We start from the raw sequence: 23,091 nt of genomic DNA, 5'->3' as shown, positions 1-23,091 counted from the left end.
TACCAGGAACAGGATTGAGGACTAGGGTGAGAATTGTTAAAATGGGAAATTTGCTTTCTGAAAAAAAATAATCTCAAAGTCTTGAATTCCAACTTGAAACCATTTTAAATACAATAACGCCCCTTGGACACTGTATGGAAGAAAAAATAAAGCATTACAAATAGATTACTGCAATGTTTAACTGTCCCATTTTGCCAGGTGTCCCGTTTTCACAATACTCACCCTACTGAACAGAACTGAAGTATTTACAAAAACACATACAGGGGCTATTTACAATATTCCCAGCATGCTCTGCGTACCGACTGCGGTTGCACTATGGGGAGATATCTCGCCGACGCTACAGTATTTATATAATGAGTCATATTTTCTTTTAAAAAATTCTAGGCATGAACCGGCATAGCCGGTGTAGCCATGCCAATATTTAAATAATAAATCGCTTCTAGGTGAAATATTCTGGCAACTGGCATCGGCTTAAAGAGGTCACAATAAATGTCAGCCATCCAGAGATGTGGTAGACTATATAGTTTACAAATAAAGAAATTAGCTTATTGTCACAATAAAAGTAGTTTTGCTGTCTTAATGAAGGACGACCAGAACTATCGACGAATACTCAGTTTTCATTAATTTCAGTGATTTTAACCTTTTGCATAATTGTGATCAACCACGTTTGTGTAAAAGTTACTATTACATTGGAGATTTTTCAATTTTATAGATCTTGTAATGACAAACAAGTCGGGTAACATATTTTTAACAAGTTGTGTTTTGTAAATGTGGGCTTGTAAATGTCTGTCATAAGTTATAACGAATCTTCACAGCATGGATTATTTATTATTAATAGGTATATGAAAAGGAACCAAACGAGTGTGAATCCTTTACTCGAGTCGGTGCGAATTTAAGGGGCGGGATCAATCGCTCGCGTTACTTGCGGATTTGGGAATATTTAACAGCGCTCAGCCAATGGCGATGAGCACGTGAAAATGGTCCGTGTGTGAAAAGGTCTGTCATCAGGCAAATACCAGCAAACACCGGGCTGCTGGACGTGGCTGGGAAAGTTCAGCAGAATGGATACATTGTTAGAATCGGCGCTTGTCCTGCGTGCCCTGGTTGTAATCGGGGGTTTCACTGTTTTGTTTTATTGCTGTAAATTTACGTGGAAATGCTGGCGCGGCTTTCGGGTTTACGTGCTGTCAGAGTACTGGCGAGCGGATCTGAGAGCTTATGGACAGTGGGCCGGTAAGTTCAGGAACCGGAACCGGGACCGACGCACCTGTAGCCATGAGTACCCGGACACCCAGCCGGGGATGTTTTATAAGCGCCTGACAGCGAACAGGCGATAAAGAATATTTGTACCTGCGAGTAATAGGAAGTGGATGTTTGGTGAAGCAAGTTGCGCTTTGCAGTTGCCGAAGCTTGGTAGTAACTCAAAACAAGCACGTTACTCCAGACAATCCGCACTTCTTTTTTGTTTTATATTTTTGTATGCATACAATTGCTGTTTATGAACTTTGTTTTGCTGTTGCCACTAATTTTCAGATTAAAGATCTAGTATCTTACAATGAACTAGATTTGATCTGGTCCACGCTGTCCCGGGTACTTGGACCTTGATGTGGGATCTGGTGGGACTTTGGCGTCCGCTATTGGATGTTTAACTGCATTATCTAATTCTCAGTTTAGGCTTCATTAATACCCCTCAAGTTTTTAAAAAGCGACTAACATGGTAGCTATTAATAGGACAAACAGAAGGGTGACAATTTTGGTGTTCTTGAAACAGCGTAAAATTTATTATGAAACGACGTGTTCAAGGACGGATAAGGACGAGAGAATAGAAAATAGTCAAAGCAGTTAATGGGCAGGTGACTGATCCGAAATATCATTTGTAATGAAATGTACAGACGGAAAAAATGAAAGCAGCGATTAGCATCTAAGATGGTTTGTTTAAGTTTGCCAGGGGCCGGATTTGTTTACGCTCGTTTCCCCAGCATTAACTGAATCGCTTAAATTGCTCTCTCTTGATCAGATATCATCAGTCCCAATGCCGCCTTGGGGGGCCAGACTCGGGCTAGTTGTTCTGTTGGGGAGGGGGGGGGCAGACGCATTTCACCATAATGTCCTCAAGTTATTACTTACACTAGATCGCCAGAATTAAGAATCAAAGGACAATTTTGAAAACCGATGATATTTACGCAGCCCTTTGCAGTCACGTTTTACAGTTTTTACAAATATGTATCTAATTTTGATTTCTTGCTCATGGTGTCTTGCTTCCTCAACCTTGACAATTTTATTTTATTTATTTATTTTTGTCGTTAACCTCGCTTTTCACCAACTTAAGTGACTTGATCCCCTGGCGCTCCCGCGTTAAGAATCTGTCAAGAAAATGTGCTTATATTTGTTTCGCCAGTTGCATGCGCATATTTTAGCCCACATATATAAATTGTAATATATATAAATTGTAATGTAATATATATATATACACACACAAATTATTATTATCATTACAACAACAATAATAATAATACATATATTTCAGATATAATAAACATACGAATTTATGGGTGCCATGCATGTTGTTTCTGCCTTCCGTTTTGCTGTTTGATGACAAATCAAACATCATGGTGAATGAACAGCTAGATCAAGAACGAGAGAGTATGTGACACAAAAAAAAGTTTATCATGGGCATAGCCCCGGGATATCCTGGTGCCCCGGGCAAAATGTCACCTGCCCCCCGTACAATTTCGCATATCATTTTGCATACTCAATGACCCCTGTAAGGGCTGGACCCCTTTTCTGCCAGGGCATCCACGCCCCTCCGACGCCCCCTGCTGGCAATGCTGAGCAACAGGCTGCAGGCGGAAAATGAATTGTTACTGTTAGTTTCCAACCACCTGTTCTAAATTCGCCATTCAAACTAGATGTCAGTCCGTTTATTTTGTATGAAGCAGCGCGTGGATTGGTACATGCGCATTATAATTTCCTTTAACACTGTTAAAAATCATACAAACATCATGTCTCTGGATTACTCCTGGGAAAAGAATGATTACTATGTGGGACACTCTGGCTCCCCGCTAATGACTTTCCAGAATAGTGCTGTTATCAGCGGCTTACTTGGCTTTTTTTCTTCTGTTCTTTAGTAACGTATAAAGCACCCGAGGGCAAAATGTAATGCGTTGGCTCATTGTGTGGACCTTTGGGGGGTTAGACCGTCTCTTGTTTGTTCTAGCGATTCCTGGGAGGAGATTATGCCTGTCCTGTGCTTTTGTTCGCATTGTTACGCAAAAGTCCAGTTGTCGCTCCTCAGGGCAATGCAAAAGTCACGACTGTGTGATTCATTTTAGGGAAAACAATTTAACCAAAACCAGTATAACAATCCAATACAAATACACAAATATTATCTCTGGATAAATGAGAATATCAATAAACAAATATGTTTTTAAATTCTGCCTGTGTTTTGTTCCTGAACTTAGATGTGATCAAGGCAGGCCTGGGTGTTCTGGCGCCTTAGGCAGGATTCTGGTGAGCTCCCCCTCATAGCAGCAGAAAACAAATTTTGCCAATTCATTTTCATTAAAAACGTACATTACAGCAGCGGATTGTACCTAGCTGCTAATAGCTAGTTCACGTCTGATGGCAAGAAAAATACAGAAATATACTGTAAATAACTGTCATGGAATGCAATCAGAGATTTCTTCTGATATTTTAGTATCTTCAGATTTTTTTAATACTCATTCGTTTGTACCTCCAAATCAAACGCTGCCCCTAGTGATCAGCCGCGTCGCCTATAGCGCGAGCCGCCCCGTCTGAGCTCAGAAAATTACAGCAAATTTGCTGGATGGCTAGATGAAGACCGCTTCTGTTCCCAAACCTCTTCTCAGGGGCATGCACCCCAGCCATTCCGTGTATTTATTACATTTCACCACCAGCTCACTTAACTTAATTAGTTAAAAAGTCAATGAGTTACTGAATAGCTATATGAGGTGTGATAGTGGTCGAGTCGTTGTATTGCACGGACGCTGGAAATAATGTGGTGATTTTAGCAGAGGTTTTGAAACCGGTAAGCTGTAACTTTGACAGGGGTAATATCATAGTACTACACGCACGAAGACGATTTAAACATTTTCTTCGGCTGCTTAAGATTTCAGCCCACCACTTACATACGACACTGTAGGTTTATACGGTGTTAACATGGTCATTATGACTTTCAGTCCTGAACAACACGTGTTGGAACTTTTTAGCTTTTAGCTGATTACCCAATATTTTGAGGTGCAGTAACTTAGCCTACATGTGCTCTGACCTTTTTGTGTTTTTTTTTTTTTTTGTAGTTGTTACTGGGGCAACCTCTGGAATTGGAAAAGCTTATGCAATGGAGGTAACCTTACCGGACGGCTGAATGTCGGCGCCATGTTCCACTCAGGGTTATTTATTGTTGTCCATCTATGATGTCTCTGTGTCATTTTACAGTTGGCCAGCAGAGGACTGGATGTGGTTCTGGTCAGCAGGTCAGAAGGGAAGCTGCAGGCTGTTGCCAAGGAGATAGGTGTGCGGGGGTCGGGAGTGGGCATCTGTGTGCCAAATGAGGACAGCTGTTTCTGTACTTGGGGTGCATATATAACCCAGTCGTGTGTGTTTCAGAGCGTATGTATGGGAGACAGACTCGGATCATCCAGACAGATTTCACGGAGGGTCCACAGATCTATCCTCGCATCGCAGAGAAGCTGCAGGGCTTGGAGATCGGCATTCTGGGTACTGCCGGCACACAGGGAGACCGCGGGCACCCTGGGACAAAGATTGTAATATAGACAGTGGGCACCCCTGCATTCATGAGCTGCTTTTCCATGACAGGGTTGTGGAGGGTACTGTAGCCTATCCCGAGCAGCAGGGGGCGGTAGGCAGGACACTTTGGACAGAAGGCCAGTCTTCTGCATACATCGTCAAATGTAATGACGCACTACAGGCAATTTACAGATGCCTGCTTTGGACTGGGAGAGTAAAGCCATGCAAGATGAGGAGAACATGCAGACAGAGCAGACTTGGGATTCGAACCCACAACCCTAGAAATACTAGCGCGGCCCACTGAGTCACTTCACCATACACCGTTCCATCCACTAAACCAAGGCTCTTCGAATCACTGTCCTCGGCATCCGAGCCCTTCTGATTTTCCCGCCTTCCAGTGAACCACTTGTGATCACTCGGTGCTCAGTCAGAATCTGTAATTATTAAAGCACCCGGGAGAACGTGAAACACGGCCTGGATTTGTAATCGAGGGCCTGATTTGAAGAGAGCTGCACTAAACAGAAGCTCGTTGCCGATCCTGCTGAGTCACTGATGCTGTGAATTGTGCGTTCTTTCCCCTTCTCTCCCTGTCCAGTAAACAACGTGGGTATGAACTATGCGGGAATGTTGGTCAGCTTTTTGGACGTTCCGGACCCTGAGCAGGTAAGAACCTTCTGTCCAAACGCTCCTTCTAAATGGTCACTGATTCTTCTTTTTGTTTGTTTTTGTTTGTTTTACATGATGTTTATTGACTTTAAAAGCTAAAACAAAAACAAGGAAAAGGGGAAAAAAACAAACGCAGCGAAACAATGTAACGACAACTCTGCTGACTGACACAGGGACACGGGAATTAATATCGGTACAGAAATGAAAACAAACAATAAATGACAAGTTCATGCCTTACCCACTCTTGTCCTATATAAGCCCCCTTGGAAGTGTGCAATATTCATCCCAATGTATGGCAATAAAGGTTTCCATATTCTATGAAAGATGTTGTCTTTGTTATGTGACATACATGACAAACAGTCCTGAGGTATCTTCTAATTTGACATTATGCCACCCTCTTCTAGAAGGCAGCTTTATCTGCTGTCCAGTTCAGGTGAAACCACATGCACTGTGGCTTTTGTAGATAAGATCCTATTTATCTCTTGTCCCACCATATACCAGAACTTCTGCATTTTCCTGCAAGATTACAAGCACTGAGTGAGACCGCTGATCTTTTGTTTTTGTTCACCCATTGAGGTGAAAGATCAGCATTAAACTCATGACGCTGAGAGGGGGATATGTGAACTCTGTGCAGAATTTTTTAACTGAATCGCTTTAACTCTGTCACAGACACTTAAGGTACTGTCATCCTCCCAATCATCATCTCTAGATTAATATGCATCATCATAGATCTCTAGATTGTTTCCTTTCCCATTCCCCCTGCAGATATTTATACTTAAGGAGTCTATAGAAACACCCTTTGGAATGTCCCAATTGTGATCTAAAATAAAATTGCCACTCTATGCATGAAGTATTTTGATTAGAGAAAATGAAAGTTTTCCCTTTTAACAAAAATATCAAAAACCCCCTGTTTCTGAATAGTGTATCTCTCCGTTAACTGATTAAATGACACCGAACTAGATTCATCCATCAAATCACATAACCTGGAAAGCCCTTTACTGGCCCAGGCCCAAAAATCGAGATCTGTTATTCCTGGCAGGAAGTCAGGGTTGTCGCATGCTGGGGTGAAGATGGAGGTAAATTTGACTCTTACCCTCTGATCGTCTAACAATGTGCCAGGCTCTAACAGTGCAAACTGTAATAGGGCTAGAACACACATTCGTTGGAGATTTGGTCTTTCTTATAAATAGTACATTTACCAGAGGTAATTTGGACATGGAGCTTTCTATGTCTAACCAGAGGGAGGCGGAGTCTTTGTGTAGCCAGGCAGTAATGAAGCGGAGGTGCGTGCTGAGCTGGTATTTAAGAATGTCAAGGAGGTCAGGACCACCCTTGGAGGATGAGAGACGTACTGTTGCTAGTCTCAGACGGGGTGTCTCCTTAGCCCATATTAAGGAACTAAACCCAGCTGTTCAGACTTCTAATGGTTTTATGTGGGAGAATAACTGGGATCATCTGAACTGGGTAAAGCAACGTAGGGAGAGTATTCATTTTTAAAAGGGCTACACAGTCTAGCCAGGAAGTAGAAACTGCATTCCACCTCTCCACATTTGTGACCCATCACCACAAAAAGAGTCTTAAGTCGCACTGGTAGAAATACACCCATAAGACTCATTTCGTGGTGATGGGTCACATTTAGTCTAATGTGTTCAAGCAGAGGAACAAAATTTCATTTTATACATATTGTCAAGTTCAGGGATGATATATATTCCCAAATATACAAAGCCTGTTGGGGACCAACGGAAGGGAAAAGGGATATACAGTTTTAAGGTTGACGCTTAAAGCTGCCCAAGGACATCACCTCAGGCTTACTAAAATACATTTTATAAACTGAAAAGACACTGAACTTACTGATAGTGTCAGTGAAGCTAGAGATGGATATCTCAGGCTTAGTTATGAAGAACAGAATGTCAGCAGCATAGAAGGTTATCTTGTGATCTCTATGTGCTGTAACTAAGGCATGTCTCTTATAGTTCATCTAGACAGCCTCAGTCAATGGCTCAATAGCTACGGCAAACAGGAGGGGGGAACAGGGGACAGCCCTGCTTTGAGTAATTTAACCCATCTGATGGATTGCTGTCCCGAGCACACATCTTGCCAAAATGTACAGACACACGGCGGAATGCCTTCTCGGCATCCGGAGAGACAATCGGACCATCTGTTGACCGCTGATGAAAGATTTCGCTTGTGTTCAGTAATCTGAGCAGATTACTGGACGAGTTACACTTGGTCTTCATTGATAAGCATGTAGCCAGTACTTTGGAAAGGATTTTCAGGTCTACATTAAGTAGAGAGATTGGCCTGTAGGAGTCACCATGCTTGTTTATCTTTTAAAAAAAATAAAAAAATCAATGAGATATTAGGCTCCCACAAAGACATGGGCAGGATACCTCTTTCAAATGAGTCCTTTAGCATGTCTAGCGAGGGAGTCTCAACTATGAGGTCCTGAAACACTTTATAGATCTCGCTGCTTAGCCAGCTTGCAACGGTCACCGATTCCTTAATAGGAACGTTCCTACCGCAGATTTCCCTAAACATCTCATCTCTTTCGCCAGAGAATAACTCAGGTCATCAACTGTAACATCCTGTCCGTCACCCAGGTAAGAGTTACCCGAGCTCCTCGTCAGTATGCCAGTCTCTCCGCAGGGTAAGTGCGGAAGTGCTTCTCGAACGCCGCAACTCCGGAGCGGACTCCCTCAAAGAGCTCGATCTGAGAGTTAAAGCGTCAGGTTGAGTAATAACTTTATCTCGTCTAACCAGAAAGCTGGCGTGTCTTAACTGAATTGAGGCGTGTCTGAAGGTGTCCCTTCTACCTGGATCTAACAGGGGGCGGCTATCTGTGATCTCCATGGTGATCAAAAACACACATACAACGCATTTCCACATCTCGCACGCACTGCGTCTCTTTCCTCCTTCTCAATTTGCTCTGGCTACAGCTGATTTCTCTTTCATTGCGATGATGGTGTTGCTGAATAGATGGGCCCCTTTTCCCCAAACTGTATAAAATAGCAGACATCTTGCCAGGAGGGGGAGCTGCTAGCTAGACTTGGGTGGTATTACAGTAATACCGTATACCAGCGTTTCTCAAACTTATTTGTCCCAGGGACCAGTCATATTAGGCTTTGGGGCTGCAGGGCGCTGCATAAACAACCCTCAACCCCCCCCCCCCTATTGTTATTGTACCTGACCTGATCTGACTGAATTTTGATTGGTGCAGAAGCGAGGCTCCACGGACCAGTCCGCGGCCCATAGTTTGAGAAAAGCTGCCGTGTACCACGGTAATTTGGGTACATCGTTCAAAAATACCCCAGCCCTCCCCATGCAAATTTTTTCAGAAAATACCAGGATAGTGTCACTCTTTAAAATACCATCAAAATTATGTTGAGTCCCACTTACCTCAGAGGTTAGAAGTCGGAGCCGGGATAGACATCACACCCCCGCTCCGGTACGAGTCGCAAAGCCATTCGGCAATAGCAGGTGCAGCCAGGTTCATTGTTAGCCATACCAGTCAATAACAATGCATTACGTGGTGTTTTGCACATACAAACACGCTAACAACAAGCCCACAGATAGAGGTTGGGCAGTACTGTGTGTACAACTAATTTAATGACACACACATGAGACATAACTGCTAATAAACACTATTTAACTTCAGCTTTCACTTCTGTTGATTAAAGGGAGCAGCCATCTCGAATTCTGAGGTCAGGGTTGTAGAGGATTCCTACGGCGTTTCAAGTAGGATTTCTGACTTTAGGGGGCGTTCTGGTTGAAATTTCACGTGATGGGGTGCTGGCAGTAAAATTTGCCGGAGGGGGGGTTGTGGCTGTAAAACTTCTTGCCAGGTAATCTTGCCACAGTAGAGGAATGACAGATTTAACAGACACTGTGTTTCATTGGCGGGTGTTAGGCAATTACTGTCAATTTGTAAAGAAGTACACACTCTGATTCTGATAGAGAGAGAGAACAGGAACTCGTGCATGTGTCGGCCTTATTGCTTATCGTTGTACCAGATGACCTATGTTTGAGGGTCTAACAGATGGTCCATTCAGTCGCTGCGTTAGTGGTACTGCTACAGAGCCCTGATGGGACTACCCTTGGTGGCGGTGGTCTTCTGCGTGACCTGAGTCCATGGGGCACGTATGACTGTTACATGTGTAAAACAAAACAAGCCAGCAAATAAACGAGTAGCAGGAAGCATCTGACAGAAAGGTGGTGGGGTGTTAGCGCTTGGAGAAGATGTGGACAGTGAACACGATAAGGGTGATGATGGCGGTGTTCAGGGTTGAGGCTATTCCGGAATGCATTCATCAATTCCAGTCTAAATCTGGAAATGGAACAGGAGTTGGGATTGGGAAAAAAAAATTATGAGAAACAGAATTGGAATCGAATTCAAATTTCAAGGAGATTTAAACTCCATTTCTTGATCTGGATTTGAATTAGTGACTGCATTCCCAAACAACCCCACCCTAGCGGTGATCATGTGACTTGACACCATGTCCCCGTCCCTCCCCAGATGACCCGACTTGTTCTTCCACACATGGCGGAAAGGTAACTTCACCTCTCACCATGCTCACTCTACCAGGGGTGGGGGGGGGGGGATTTTCATGCTCATGGGAGTTTTACTTACGCAAGAATGTTCTGAGGGCAGAACAAAAAAAATAATTGGTTCAGGGAGATAACCAATCAGATTGTAGAGGAGGTGGGTCCAATCAGTCTTAGCCCCGCCTCCTCTAGTTGCTTGGGCCCACCTCTTCTACAATCTGATTGGTTATCTCTCTGGATCAATCATGTTACCTAAAACGAAATAAGGTTCCGCCACGTTTTTGTGTAGGTAAAACCCCCATGAGGGGTTTCTCGTAATTATTATATTCTGACTTTGAGATCACGTCTCCCGCAGGCATAAAGGGCTGATCATTAACGTGTCCTCGGAGGCCGCCTCTGCGCCCCAGCCCCTGCTCAGCCTCTACTCGGCCACCAAGGTGAGCTCCTCCTTCCTGCTTGCCACCTTTCCGCAGCTTCTGGGTCTTCGGTCCTGCCGGTCGCTCCTCCCGTGCCCCTGAGGTTCTGTTCATCTTCTTGGGGGGGGGCAGGGTTAGGCACTTGGAAGCCATGACAGATGGTGTCCGTCGGGGTGAGGCATTATGCAGTGATTTTTCTCCCTACTTGGGAGAATATTTGTGACTCTCCATCAGCCCGTTATGCTCCGGCTCTGTCCTCTGACATCCATGCGGCTAATTTTGGTCCTCCTGTGTGTGTGTGTGTCTGTGTGTGTGTGCAGCACCTCTTGCACGCAGAAATGCAACTGGATGTCAGCAGTTAGCATTGAGCTTTGTGGCTAAATGCATCACATCCCGAGTTCCGGCTGTTGACTGCTCTACCGTTACGGTGTTTCTTTCCTTCGCTAGATCTTCGTGACCTACTTCTCCAGATGCCTCAACTCGGAGTACAGATCCCAGGGGATCACAGTGCAGGTATCCGGGCAGGTGTCGGAGCTGCCCCTGTGCAGCGTGCGATACGAAATCCGCTATGTGCAGTCGGCACCTTTGCACGGGGAGATGACTGATGTCATTGCGATTGGATGAACTTAACAGGCAACGAGCAGCGGCAGCAAAAGTTCTGCTAAAGCTCTGGCTTCGTACTCGAACATTATTCTATTACACATAGGACATGCTGACCCAAAGCTCAGGTAGCGACCTTCAAAGCGGAACTCCAGACCAGCACGTGCTGACCACGATCAGCGAGACCAGCGTTTTCTATCGGTGTTTTAGGTGCTTTTTGTTTTGTGCCCCCCACCCAGTGTGTGACTCCTTTCATCGTATCCACCAACATGACCTACAACATCGAGGTGGGGGCCTTCGTGAAGAGCGCACCGGCCTACGCCCACGAGGCCCTCAATACGGTGGGCTACTCCAGCTTCACCAGCGGCTGCATCCTACATGCCCTGCAGGTCAGACATTTCGCTGAATTCCAGGAGACCGACTCAGAAATCGTGTTTGTCACATGTTCAGCATAGACTCCATACTGCCACCTAGTGCAGGACAGAGTATCACTACCTACTGAGCTACATGATATAGCACTATTTCTCAGCCTGGTCTTCGGGGAATCCCACACAGCCCACATTTTTGCTCCCTACTGAAGCAAAAATGTGCCGTATCAGCAGGCCTGAGTGCCAAGTTGAAAAACACCCCATCACAGGCTTACATTTAGGGTCATGTGAACAGTTCTCTCCCTCTCTCTCTCCCCCAACCTTACAGCACTCTGCACTCTCCGTCTTCTTCCCCGAATGGTTTCGTCTGTCCTCGTTCTCCGTGAGGCAGATGGAGCGATTCGCCCGGAGCCACCAGCAGCAGATCGAGGCCATGATACAGGAGTCGCAGAAGAAGCAGAATTAAAGTCGGCAGTGTGTGTCTGTCACGTGCACTGGAGGTGGATGCTGGGGGGGGGGGGAGGGGGGCGAGGGGAGGGCAGTGGGTTAGGGTGAGCCACCGGAGCTGATAGCACGTCGCTAATTAGGCTACGCTCACCAGGCTTCGCGGCGCACGACAAGCCGGCAGAAAGACGTCGGAGTGGCTTTGAGGGTGGAGCTCTAACATGTGACCCTGTCTGCCATGACACCACCTTCTTTGACCCCATAATATGCATAAACACTTGAATGAGGTTGTCACGGAAACGTCACATAACCTGAAATGAATGCGGAGCAACTCGCTGTCTGTTAGTCCACCACAGTGCTGTAGTGTATTTTTATACTCAATAAATGGCAGTATTTTTGCGCATGGCTTCCGCTGGTGCTTCCCCCCCCACCACCACCACCACCATCGTCTCCATGACAACGGTGCTAATCTCGCCCCTGGCCAAAGAGCTTTGACCTCCATAATCTCTACAGTCACGCCAGTTTCCTTCACGATGTTGTGGAGCAGGGTGGGCTGCGGGCTTGGGGGAGGGGGGTGATGTCATGTCCGCCCTCCTCTGCCCCGTTGAAGACGTGTTTGACAGGCGAAGGCATTCCTTTCCAGCTGAGCCTGACAGCACTGCCGTGGAGGAGCTGGACTTAAAGCTGACCGCACAGTTAGTGCCTCTACTGCTTTGGTTATAAATAATATAAGTTCACTTTATAAATCTTGTTGAAATAGCTAAGGGACCTGTGCTGCGGTATCGGGGCCCACGAGAGCATGCAAAGTGCAGAGGTGGTTAGTTAATATACTTTATTAAACAGGTGGCAAAGGAGAAGTAAAGTTTGTCGTCATTGCCCTTCGAACACAAACAAAGTTAGTTACACAATAATGGCTTTTTTTACAGAAATAAGGATTCTCGTAATTACCATTTCCCTTTTCCTTAAACGGCTGCAATTCCCAAGAGATGCTGCAGCTTACCGATAACGAGGTCCTGCTGAAGCAGCACTCTGAAAAAGCAACAAAGCATTTCTAGCCGAGACCCCTAATGCGAACGCACTCACACACGCAGTAATGCAGCAGGACCAAAACCTCACGCTAATCACGCTAACGTGCGTCTGCGACCAGCCACGCGCGCTTCCTGAGCTTACAGCTGGCTCTGCGGATTAAAATAAGGTTTGCGAGAACATACTAGCTCGAAGAAAGCTCCTTACCTCGGGCGAATGTTCTGTGGTCTGCGGAGATTAACGTCGGGACCCGAGGAAGTGGTGCAGAACACGAACGTCGGCGCGACACGGACGATATTGCTGCGGCGTGCTGCAAGCTGACAGCACATGCCAACTCATCCCTGAAGATGCTCGGTCATGTGACCCAAGCAAATAAGAGCCGAGTGATGCCGGCCGATTATTCAGCAGGTACGACACATCTATACAATACGGTAACCGTGGAGTCACTGGGTACACAGTTTTATGCAAATATCTACAGTAGTAATGTGTCCTTGGTATTTGATAGTTCTGAGAACAGACTTTGGCACAGGCCCGGCACTGGCTGGGATTGCCACCCCCCCCCGGATACCTGGAAATACTGGTCTTTAGTTTCAGTAGAATTCCCCCCTGCTGTGCATTCAGCAAACTTTCGCTCCCCTCCTATCTGAGGGGTGGAAGTGGAAGGATGTTCCAGTAAAACATTTTAAAGTAACCTCCCGCAGTTAATTCAGGATAAAGGGAATTTTAGGTTGTTACTTGGTGGTTCCAAATCTGCTCCTGCCGACTAAATTTCTGTGCAGGGCCCTTGACGGCACCCACTTAGAGCTCAGTGCATGTCACTGGCGTGACGCCGTGGATCAGGAGGGTGGGGCCGAGCCCATCCGTCAGAGCGTCCAGCTCTGCCAAGTATTGCTGTGACTGGCTGGGGTCTGCTGGGGGGCGGGGCAGGAATAGAAAGCGGACCGCGGCCCGGGCACTGTGCTTCATCAGCAGGCCATTCAAACCGGACAGGAAGTCTCTGGAGGTTGTAATGCTAGGGGTGGTCCCAGCCCCGCCCTCAGCCCCGCCCTCAGTCCCGCCCTCAGCCTCGGCCCCGCCCCCAGCTCCGCCCTGCAGTCTCAGCACTGCGTCCCAGGGCACGATCTCGATGGACGCCCGGATGCGCAGTTTCCCCAGCAGCTCTCGTAGCGTCTCCTCCTTGGTCACCCAGCCCTGGTTGCCCGCCTTGGCCTCCTCCACGCAAAGGAAGATGCGCAGCTGGGCACGGCGCCATCCGGTGGCCATGTTCAGCACACATGCCATCTGCAGCAGGAAGAGAACGCCGACATCCACGCAGCCGCTACTCTCGGGCCGCAGTAAGTCCAGCGGCCACACGTCCACAGTCCTGTCAGCCCCGCCCTTCCGCGGCCGGAGCCACGCCCCCTCCAACTGGGAGAAGTAACGGCCCAGGCACACGTTCTTGCCCATCTTGATGGCATCTGAGATGATGCCCACGTACTCCTCCGAGGAGAGCCAGCGGGGAGAGCCAGTTCCACGCACAAGGGGGAAGTGGGCCCGGAACGAGGACAGGTCCACGCCGAAGTTGTCCTCCCCCCGGTGGGCCCAGGACCCCTCAGAGAAGGCGGGGTCCTGCAGGAAGTAGTCATCAGGTATGCAGTCATCATAGAAGCCCAAGATCAGCGTGTTGGGTTTCATGCCACCTTGGAAAGTGAAGGACAGGACAGAACAGAGGACAGGAAGTTAGCGAAGAGCAGCCAGCCCAATGGTCAGGTCACATGATCATCTCTGTTGATCAGCTGCCAAAGTTCCAGAGCTTTAAATTCCTGGGTCACTGACCTGGAAATACAAGCAATGGTCGCACTCGACTTTCAAATGATTTTCTTGGTAGGATTTTCAGCGCTGTCACAGGTAACCTTTGTTTCGCAGGCTGAGCAGCCAATTGTGTGTTTACACATGCCATCTAGTGGACAACTTGGGTATTGCAAGCTTTGGCCACTCCACCTCTGAGTGAGGACGAGGCGAGCCAAACTCTTTTCCTTGGCCCTGAGTTAACGAGCAGAAGTACAAATGAGGCCTTGCAGCTCACCGAGGCCAGTGATGCGCAGGAGGTGCTGTGTCCCCTGTCGGACGGAGGGGGACAGCGTCAGGTCCACAAAGGCCTTCACCTGCAGCTTGTCCACCAGGCTCAGCCAGTAGTTATAATGGAGCTGGACGGGATCCGAAGGCAGGACGTCTGGCGGGGGCGATAGGAGGGGACAGTCAGGGAAGGAGCATGTCTGGCCAGGCTCCTCCCACAGTACCGAGACACGTGGCCCTGAAGGGTCCCACAGGGCCCTGTGGGTCAACGCACAGAGACCCCAGTAGCCTGGGGTCCTGGGGTGGCCCCCCCCTCACCCAGGTCCCCCAGCTGCACGTGTCCCAGCACGAACAGGCCACCCTTCTTTAGCTGGTTGACGAAGGTGATGAGGTGTCCAGAGGAACGTGGGTTGGCCACCATCAGCAGGACCTGCGGCCTCCAGAACTTCACATGCTCCTTCCGCACATCCAGCATCAGCAGGAACTTGCGCACCTGGTAGGTGGAGGCGTGGTAGGTACAGAGGGCAGGTTAAAGTGGGGAGGTGGTATGGACCCCTGGGGTAGGAAAAAAAGTCGTTTTCTAAAGGTGTTTCTGGGCGTGTAAATAAGGCTGCAAATACAAGGAGCAGAATGGGGTGTAAACCTGCTGCCGTATGCAGAGCAGAACACGTATGTGACTGAGCATGTGCGAGTCTCCTATGACATCATCAATCAGTGGCAACTAAGCCCCCATGTAGAGCTGGGCAATATCACATCGATATTACATCACGCATGTCCAATAATCAGCAGGGCTTGAGATGACAGCCGAAACTTTTGCCTGAAGCCGGGTTCGAGTCTCCGCCTGGGTTACATGTGTGTGGAATTTGCATGTTCTCCCCATGTCGTCGTGGGGTTTCCTCCGGGTACTCCGGTTTCCCCCCACAGTCCAAAGACATGCTGAGGCTGATTGGAGTTGCTAAATGCATGTGTGACTGCCCGGTGTGTGAGTGTGCCCTGCGATAGGCTGCCCCCCCCCCCCCGTCCTGGGTTGTTCCCTGCCTCGTGCCCACTGCTTCCGGGATAGGCTCCGGACCCCCTGCGACCCAGAAGGATAAGTGGTTTGGAAAAGGGATGTATGGATGGTATACTTCAGTATGATATGCTGACCACACCAAATAATACTGTTTTGGTATACTGTGGTTTGGTATACTGTGGTTTGGTATACTTCAATGTGATATGCACTGAAGTGGAGGTGAAGAAAGGAACAGCTCATCTTTTGAAAGAGATTTTTTGCCCGTCATAAAATGCCCCATTAATATATTAGCCGTACTAGGAATCTGCCTGGTGATTATAAGCCTGGTGATTATCGCGCATGCGCGATATATGATGTCGCCCAGCCCTACCCCCTGCCTAGAGGTTTGCTCGGGTTCGAGGCTTTACCTGGTGGAAGATGAGCGCCTGGCTGACGTAGCCCCAGCTGCTGGTGGGGGCTCTGTAGTGCAGGAACAGCAGCAGGAGCAGCAACAGCACTATGCTGGCCGAGGAGTAGACGGCGTTGATGACGAACATCATGACCACGCAGCTGACGATGCCCAGGAAGCAGGTGTGCCAGGAGAAGTACTGGAAGGTGGGCCTGGGGGGGCGGAGTCAGGGCATGATTGGAGGGGCGGAGTCAGGGCATGATTGGGTGGTGTTGGGGGGGGGGGGGGGCGGAGTCAGGGCAGGATTGGAGGGGCGGAGTCAGGGCATGATTGGGTGGTGTTGGGGGGGCGGAGTCAGGGCAGGATTGGGTGGAGTTGGAGTCAGGGCAGGATTGGGTGGAGTTGGAGTCAGGGCAGGATTGGGTGGAGTTGGAGTCAGGGCAGGATTGGGTGGAGTTGGGGTGGGGCAAGCCAGTGGTTATAGTTATATCAGGGTTATTCAGCAAAGAGCCCCCCCATGATAAACAGCATTCACACACTAGCTGTCACCCCAAAGTTAGAATGACCCCCCCCACACCAAGTCCACAACTTGCTTTTATAAATGATCACGGAGGATGAGGCTGAGACAATACCGGAAGTTGGGCGCTGATGCCCACTCGAGGCTGAGGCAAGCCAGGTCGACGGCGGCGTAGGCTAGCAGGTAGAACACGGTGACGAGGCCGGCGATGGTGTTCAGCTGCCCAGCAAAGACCACGCACTGCGGCACAGGGAGAAGTGGGCGTGTCAGACACCCCCACACAGAGAACACCTCCCCCCCCCTTTAAAAACCTCACCTGCACCAGGGCCCAGGTACACAGAACCGACACCCACGGGTTCCCCGAGCTGGACGTGATGGCAGCTGGGGCCAGAAGCCGACCTGCGACAGACAGAATGCAGGCGCACCAATCAGTCATGGGTTCAAATCCCAGGACTCAAAGTACTTGACCAGATTCGCCAAGAAATCCAAAACCATGACGAAACCGAAGTTCTGCAGTGAGTTGCGTGAGAGACGTTCCTCGGCGCATGCCGTACCGAAGAGCTGGTCCAGCGCAAGAGCGTGCAGGATGCGGGAGGCGCCGATCAGGCAGCACATGGCGGCGGAGAGCGAGGCGCAGTACACGCCGATGATGACGAAGGGTGGCCAGATGTTGATGCGCTGGAAGAAACTGTAATCCTGGAGCAGCAAGACCCTGGGGCCACGTGTGGAGGGAGAGACCATGGTGGGACGGAGAAAGAGAGAGAGAGGCTCATGGGAGTTTTACTTGCGCAAAAATGTTCTGAGGGCAAAACAATAAATGATTGGTTATCTCTCTGAACCAATCAGATTGTAGAGGAGGTGGGTCCAAACAACTAGAGGAGGCAGGACCAAGACATTTGATTGGTTGGTCCTGCTTTCTCTACTTGCTTGGACCCACCTTCTCTACAATCTGATTGGTTATCTCTCTGGACTCATTTTCCCTTCTGCCCTTAGAACATTTTCGTGTAAGCAAAATGAGCGAGATCTGGGTCCAGTTCTTTCTCCACATACCTGTCACAGGTGGAGCTGACCAAGAGGAAGAGGAGCACATAGACGAAGAAGGTGTAGAGGACAGCGGTGATGGTGCCCTTGGGGATGGAGGCACTAGGGTTCTTTAGCTCTCCTGTAGGGGAGGCAGGAGAGGAGACAACGGCGAGGTGGGGAAGCGGGCTGTGAGACCTGTACCTTAGCATCTATGATAAACACACTGAATGGTGCAGAGCGGTGGCAGTGGCAGTGGCAGTGAGGCCGCCCCCACACCAGTGTACCTGACATGTTCGCTCCGGCCATGACACCGGTGCAGCTGGTGAACATGACGGCAAACACACTGGCGAAGGACATGATGGTGTCTGTGCTGTAGTCCAAGGAGTATCCCGCTATGGGGGAGGGGGGCAGGGGTGTGATAAAAGGGAACAAACAAGAAGGTAGAGAAAGGAGTCACTAAGCATGATCGTCAGAGCAGGCAGTGTTTATTTTCATTGCTTGACAACAAAAAGGCATCACTTCCTGTTTATGGATGCGGGTACTAAGAGGACCCATCTGTTCAGCTGCGATTCTCATTGGCTGTGATTCTCATTAGCCGCGATTCTCATTGGTTGTGACGCTTCTGATGCTCCATTGCCCGAATGCTGATAAAGTAATTTGACTCCCCCCCGCCCCCCAAACTGACTTTGGTGGTGCTCTCTCCGATTGGCCGAAGCAGATAGAAGCATCCTCCCCCCCCCCCCCCCCCCAGTGACTTACGGCCCAAGTTGTTCCGCAGTGTGGTGCTGTTAAAGCCAGTGAAGCTGGCGTTGTAGACACGGGTGTGGTTGCCGCCGCCCTGGTGGCTGAAAGTGAAATTGCGTGGCCCCAGGGCCAGCGGGCTGATGAAGATGGAGAGCAGCGAAATGGTCACCACCAAAAAGATGAGGAAGGCGGCCCGCGAGTAGATGTGGGCTCCCACCAGGCAGATGACCAGGCAGACCAGCAGCACTGCAGATGAATATAGCACCGTGTACCAGTATCCCTGGGGGAGCACGCGTAGCCCCTCGGAGACCTGGGAGGCTGCGGGGAGGCAGGGTGGGGGCAGAAGAGGTGGTGATTAATGACACTGGCCAAACTGCGGGAGCTGACTGTCACTGAGCGGGACGTGCAGAGATATACGCAGCCCAAGGCTGGTGTATTAATTACTTCGATGATGTAAAAGGTGCTTTACTGGCACAGGAGCTGCTAGTGGAAGTAGCTCATCTGGCACTAACCTGGATCCCTGCCGAAGATGTTCAGGATGGCCTCCACCAGCCCCAGCACGTAGACGCCACACGCACACACCTTGGACAGGTAGGACATCAAGCCGATGCTACCTCCAAACTCAGGCCCCAGCGAGCGGCTGATCATAACTGGGACACAGCTGATGTCAAGGAGATACACGTGGTGACTGCCTTGGATCAGTGCATATGGGCCACACGCATTTTATACGACTGTATATCTGCCTCAACTTCATTCCAGAAAGACAACCATAGCCGAACAATGTTAATTCTCACTGGGGTACATGTTTGCCTAATTGTAGGGGCTAAAACGATGCTTATTTGTAGAACATCTTCGTCACACTTTCCCCCTAACAGTAAGTCATTTTGGAGAAGAATAAATATTTGAGTGCAAGTAAATTAGAATGGATTGAAAAATGCCTCTTTTGATTCTGTCAAGTGGCATGACGCTGTATTTGCAAGGATACAGTAAGCCCCGCCCCCCTGCACAGCACCATTGGTGGAGATGGCACAGACTGACAGGACGGTCAGCGAGACGATGACGTAGGCCACGCAGAGCATGAGGAGCGCCTGCAGAAGGCCGGCGTGGCCCAGGACGAAACCTGGGCAGGAAGTCTTTGTTATTCTGCGAGCGCTAGTGCTGCATGCATCCCAGCAAGTAACACCAGTCACACTAAACACCCCCAACACCCCAAAAAGCCAGTCAGGAGCTAAACCGCAAGTACGATGGCCTGGGAGATGATTTCCTGCAGGCGTCTTCGTCACCGTTAGCTGCGCCCGTTTTAACGATCATTCATGCCCCATGTAAACTATATCAACGTTACATTTTACCATACAGCTCTGGAAAAAAACTGACACCACAGCAAAGTCTTCAGTTTCATTCATTTCTGTTTATAAGTATGTGCCTGTATATATTTTTATTTTTTTGTAAACTGCAGCCTGGCTCCTCCCTGCTTCTCATTAATGAAGGGCTTCTTCCTTTACGGGACTTCAGTCCTCCTTCCTGGAGCCTGCTATGAATTGTCCCAGCAGTGCAATTCACACCACTTAATGTTTACTCATTCTTTATGAAGGTAACTTGAGGTCATCCTCTGATTTATGAGGCACTGCCGGATAAGTTGACGGCCATCTCTGACATTAGGAAGTTGCTTCCTCCTTCTACCTGACTGGTTTTTGGTTACTGCCTGTCTCTCCTGCTTCACCTGATTCTTGCGTACTGCTGTCTTATAAACTTTGAACCTGGAAGCATTCAGGTCTCTCGATTTTTTTTCAGAGCTGTATATTTATTATTAATTCAAATAACAAGCTGTTCATTTTTATATACTTGAACATTAATCTGCATGAAACATTACAGATGATTGGCACCGACCACTTCACACATATGGATATTTCAGGAGAATTTTTTCTGGCAACTATTTCAATATATTTAAAGAATCTGCAGACATCACAGATAAGCTGCAAAGTCCGGTAAAGCTGTGCGGCCTCGAGGCAAAGGTTCCGGCGGAAGCTGACCGAACAGCGCCCCCTACTGGAGTGCTCACCTGTCCTGAGGAAGAGCACGATGCTGAACATGGACAGTACGGTGGGCACGAACACCCCGAAGAAGGTGTTGAGGCTGCGGTGTGTGGTGGGTGCCGGCTCCGGGTTCAACAGGCCCATCTCCTCACGGCCAGATACATTTGCTCGCGTGGCCGGGGTCGCCGAGGTCACCGGCCTGCTCCACGCCCCATTGGGCAACAGGGGTGAGTGCTCTTGAGACATGGCGGTAAGACAGTGGAACCAGCCTTCAGCCACAACCGACACTCACCTGTGAAGAGGGAGAGGACTGTGACCCATGTGCCACGCAGAGACATACCAACATACCAAATAGGGTACTAACCCTAACCCTATGCTACACACTACACCAGGGTTCCCTATATAATTCAGGTGCTGAAGGGCCCTCAGCCCCTGACAATATGAGGGTCTGCAAATTCCTGTTTTAATCATGAGGAATTGGGCTGTTCTGGAGAACGGGGGTCGGGGGGCAGGCTGACATCAACATAGATGTTAAGCCGTTGCTGGTTGCACTGCCCTGTCCATGTATCCCGAGGTGGGGCGAGGTCCTCATGTCTGCCTGAGTCCTACGCTATAGCCCAGGATAGCCTATGCATTAATCTGGCCCTGCTCCTCTCAAACCTACAGCTGGACAGAGGGCCAGACCACATTCTTACATCCCACTAGTACGCAGCCAGTCAGCGATTCGCGCGATATTGCACAGTATCTCCTCGCAGGTTCTCACGATTCTTACATCCTAGATCCGCCTTTTCGCCGGAGCTGTGCCCTAAAACGGCCTTTGGAAGGACGCAGTCCTGCATCACCGATCTATTACGTGACCGAAAATAACCCCGTCGTTCTGTCTGAAATTCGGCAGACCTCAAGCACATATTTTAGTACATATCATAAGCCGTTGGCCGCATTCTTTGTTAAAACGGGAACTTGTGACAGGGCTATGCTGCTCTGTTTTCTTTCACAACGTTAAGCCCACATACAGGATATAACTACACTTGAATTAAACGATCAGTCAGGCTTCTTAAAATGAATCTAATCCAGATGAGAGCAATACCAGTGAATAATACGGCAAGCATTTATCTGTTTATTATAAAATAGCTCTAGCAGAATTGAATTAGACTTTTCGCCTCATTTTCGGATTTTGGTCATCATTACTCACCAGGGGATACGCGGATTGTGTCAAAAATAAAAGAACTGCGCGATTATATCTACTGGGCAATAACGCATTAGCCCGAAAATCATTTTGAGACCTTTTTCGTCCCATTAAGGTTTAGTTCTGTCGCCTTGCAGTATATTTCACATCAGATGGAAACCGCCACAAATGTAGGTATTTACGCAGGAAACAGAGGAGTTGCCGGGTTCAATCGGGGTTCAAACTGGTTCAAGGAACCGGCACGCGGTCCGATCGAAGCGGTGCGGCAGGCGGATGCGTCTAAAATAACATGGGACATTTCATATTAAAAAGGAAGTTAGCGGGTCTGTCCTGGACCGCAGCGGCTGTGGCGTCCCGGTGTCCCCGGGAAAAGGAACTGAAACAAAGTGTAAAATTCCCATAATGCGGATCGCCTCTGATCGGTACCAGCCTGTGAGCTTATCAGCCCCCAGCAGACAAGCTAACGGCACTTACCTGTCCTGCTTCTGACAGAGAGCCCACTGACAGGCGACCAAATGCGCACACTTCCCGTTGTCACTAAGGGCGCGCCTCCGTCTTTTTCTTATTTAACTATTTTACATATATATGAATATTTTTCACCGGCGAGTATAGTTAGTAAAGAGTCTGATTGCCGTATTAAAGCTGTTTCAAACGGATGGTGCAGCACGATGCGTGTACGTGGCTTCACCGCCGTTATCTGCATAAACAGACTGACCATTTCCTTCCAAGTCTGACAGTAAACTTCCTAAGGGCGATGGAGCATCACGACAGCGCCGTCTGTCATGTTTTAAGCCACTGGCGACGTATTGACCAATTAATATATCTGTGCATTTTTATCAGAAGCTGGAGCTAACTTAAGAACAATAGCAGGAAGCTCCTACGACGTGAACCAGCAACCTATTAGTAACAAGTTACCACGTGCTGAAGCTAGCGTTTTATTATACATTTATGCACGGATATTATTTTGTCAATCACACAAAACATGTTTTGCTGCCTTATTTTAACCTGCAGGGAGCAGAAAATCCTAGCACAGGGAATCGATTGATTTCCCCCCTTTACAGGCCGGGGAGGAGGGAAACGTGTCGATTGAAAGTAACATTTCCTGATGGCCCCATATTTACCAACTCGCTTAATACCGGCTCTAATTATGGTTACATTTTGTACTCTGGTACATTTTGTACCATTCTTATAAGAATGGTAAGTGTTTTAGCTCTACTCCAATAACAGGACCCACATATGCACCTGCATAGAAAAAGATATGTCTCACTAAAATAGAGTATAACTTCCGCATTTGCCCATCCTCC

General features: G+C 48.5%; 2 protein-coding genes across 3 annotated transcripts; one reads left to right on the top strand and one right to left on the bottom strand.

The window, feature by feature from the left end:
- Positions 1-962: 962 nt before the first annotated feature.
- hsd20b2 (hydroxysteroid (20-beta) dehydrogenase 2) lies at positions 963-12,202 on the top strand. Its single transcript, XM_048997876.1, has 11 exons — positions 963-1,233; positions 4,317-4,363; positions 4,456-4,531; positions 4,627-4,737; positions 5,363-5,430; positions 7,989-8,033; positions 9,947-9,981; positions 10,331-10,412; positions 10,839-10,904; positions 11,231-11,380; positions 11,688-12,202. The coding sequence occupies exons 1-11, from the start codon at positions 1,062-1,064 to the stop codon at positions 11,823-11,825; spliced, it is 990 nt and encodes a 329-aa protein (XP_048853833.1). The 5' UTR covers positions 963-1,061; the 3' UTR covers positions 11,826-12,202.
- Positions 12,203-12,618: 416 nt separating this feature from the next.
- slc12a9 (solute carrier family 12 member 9) lies at positions 12,619-22,535 on the bottom strand. Of its 2 annotated transcripts, none has more exons than XM_048997861.1 (14): positions 22,262-22,535; positions 20,628-20,893; positions 19,554-19,688; positions 19,081-19,218; positions 18,584-18,886; positions 18,109-18,216; positions 17,852-17,963; positions 17,356-17,513; positions 17,118-17,200; positions 16,917-17,041; positions 16,304-16,496; positions 15,203-15,377; positions 14,895-15,041; positions 12,619-14,508 (listed from the first exon to the last, which is right to left on the bottom strand). In XM_048997861.1, the coding sequence occupies exons 2-14, from the start codon at positions 20,845-20,847 to the stop codon at positions 13,628-13,630; spliced, it is 2,778 nt and encodes a 925-aa protein (XP_048853818.1). In that variant the 5' UTR covers positions 20,848-20,893; positions 22,262-22,535; the 3' UTR covers positions 12,619-13,627. The 2 variants fall into 2 exon arrangements, with proteins under 2 accessions (XP_048853818.1, XP_048853819.1); XM_048997862.1 differs by lacking the exon at positions 22,262-22,535 and adding an exon at positions 21,794-22,155.
- Between the last annotated feature and the right edge of the window lie 556 nt (positions 22,536-23,091).

This window comes from Brienomyrus brachyistius, unplaced genomic scaffold, assembly GCF_023856365.1.
Source record: "Brienomyrus brachyistius isolate T26 unplaced genomic scaffold, BBRACH_0.4 scaffold35, whole genome shotgun sequence".
NCBI classification, from domain to species: Eukaryota; Metazoa; Chordata; class Actinopteri; order Osteoglossiformes; family Mormyridae; genus Brienomyrus; species Brienomyrus brachyistius.
Note: the sequence above shows the minus strand (reverse complement) of the source record. Positions and strands in the feature narration are given on the sequence as shown.

Excerpts from the sequence above, each read along its gene's own strand:
- hsd20b2 (XM_048997876.1), top strand. The coding sequence starts at position 1,062 with ATGGATACATTGTTAGAATCGGCGCTTGTCCTGCGTGCCCTGGTTGTA. Across the intron at positions 4,364-4,455 it reads GAAAAGCTTATGCAATGGAG|TTGGCCAGCAGAGGACTGGA; the intron begins GTAACCTTACCG and ends GTCATTTTACAG. Across the intron at positions 11,381-11,687 it reads GCATCCTACATGCCCTGCAG|CACTCTGCACTCTCCGTCTT; the intron begins GTCAGACATTTC and ends CCAACCTTACAG.
- slc12a9 (XM_048997861.1), bottom strand. The coding sequence starts at position 20,847 with ATGTCTCAAGAGCACTCACCCCTGTTGCCCAATGGGGCGTGGAGCAGG. Across the intron at positions 19,219-19,553 it reads GCAGGGGGGCGGGGCTTACT|TTATGATCAGCCGCTCGCTG; the intron begins GTATCCTTGCAA and ends GCTGTGTCCCAG. Across the intron at positions 17,042-17,117 it reads GTACCTGGGCCCTGGTGCAG|TGCGTGGTCTTTGCTGGGCA; the intron begins GTGAGGTTTTTA and ends CCTGTGCCGCAG.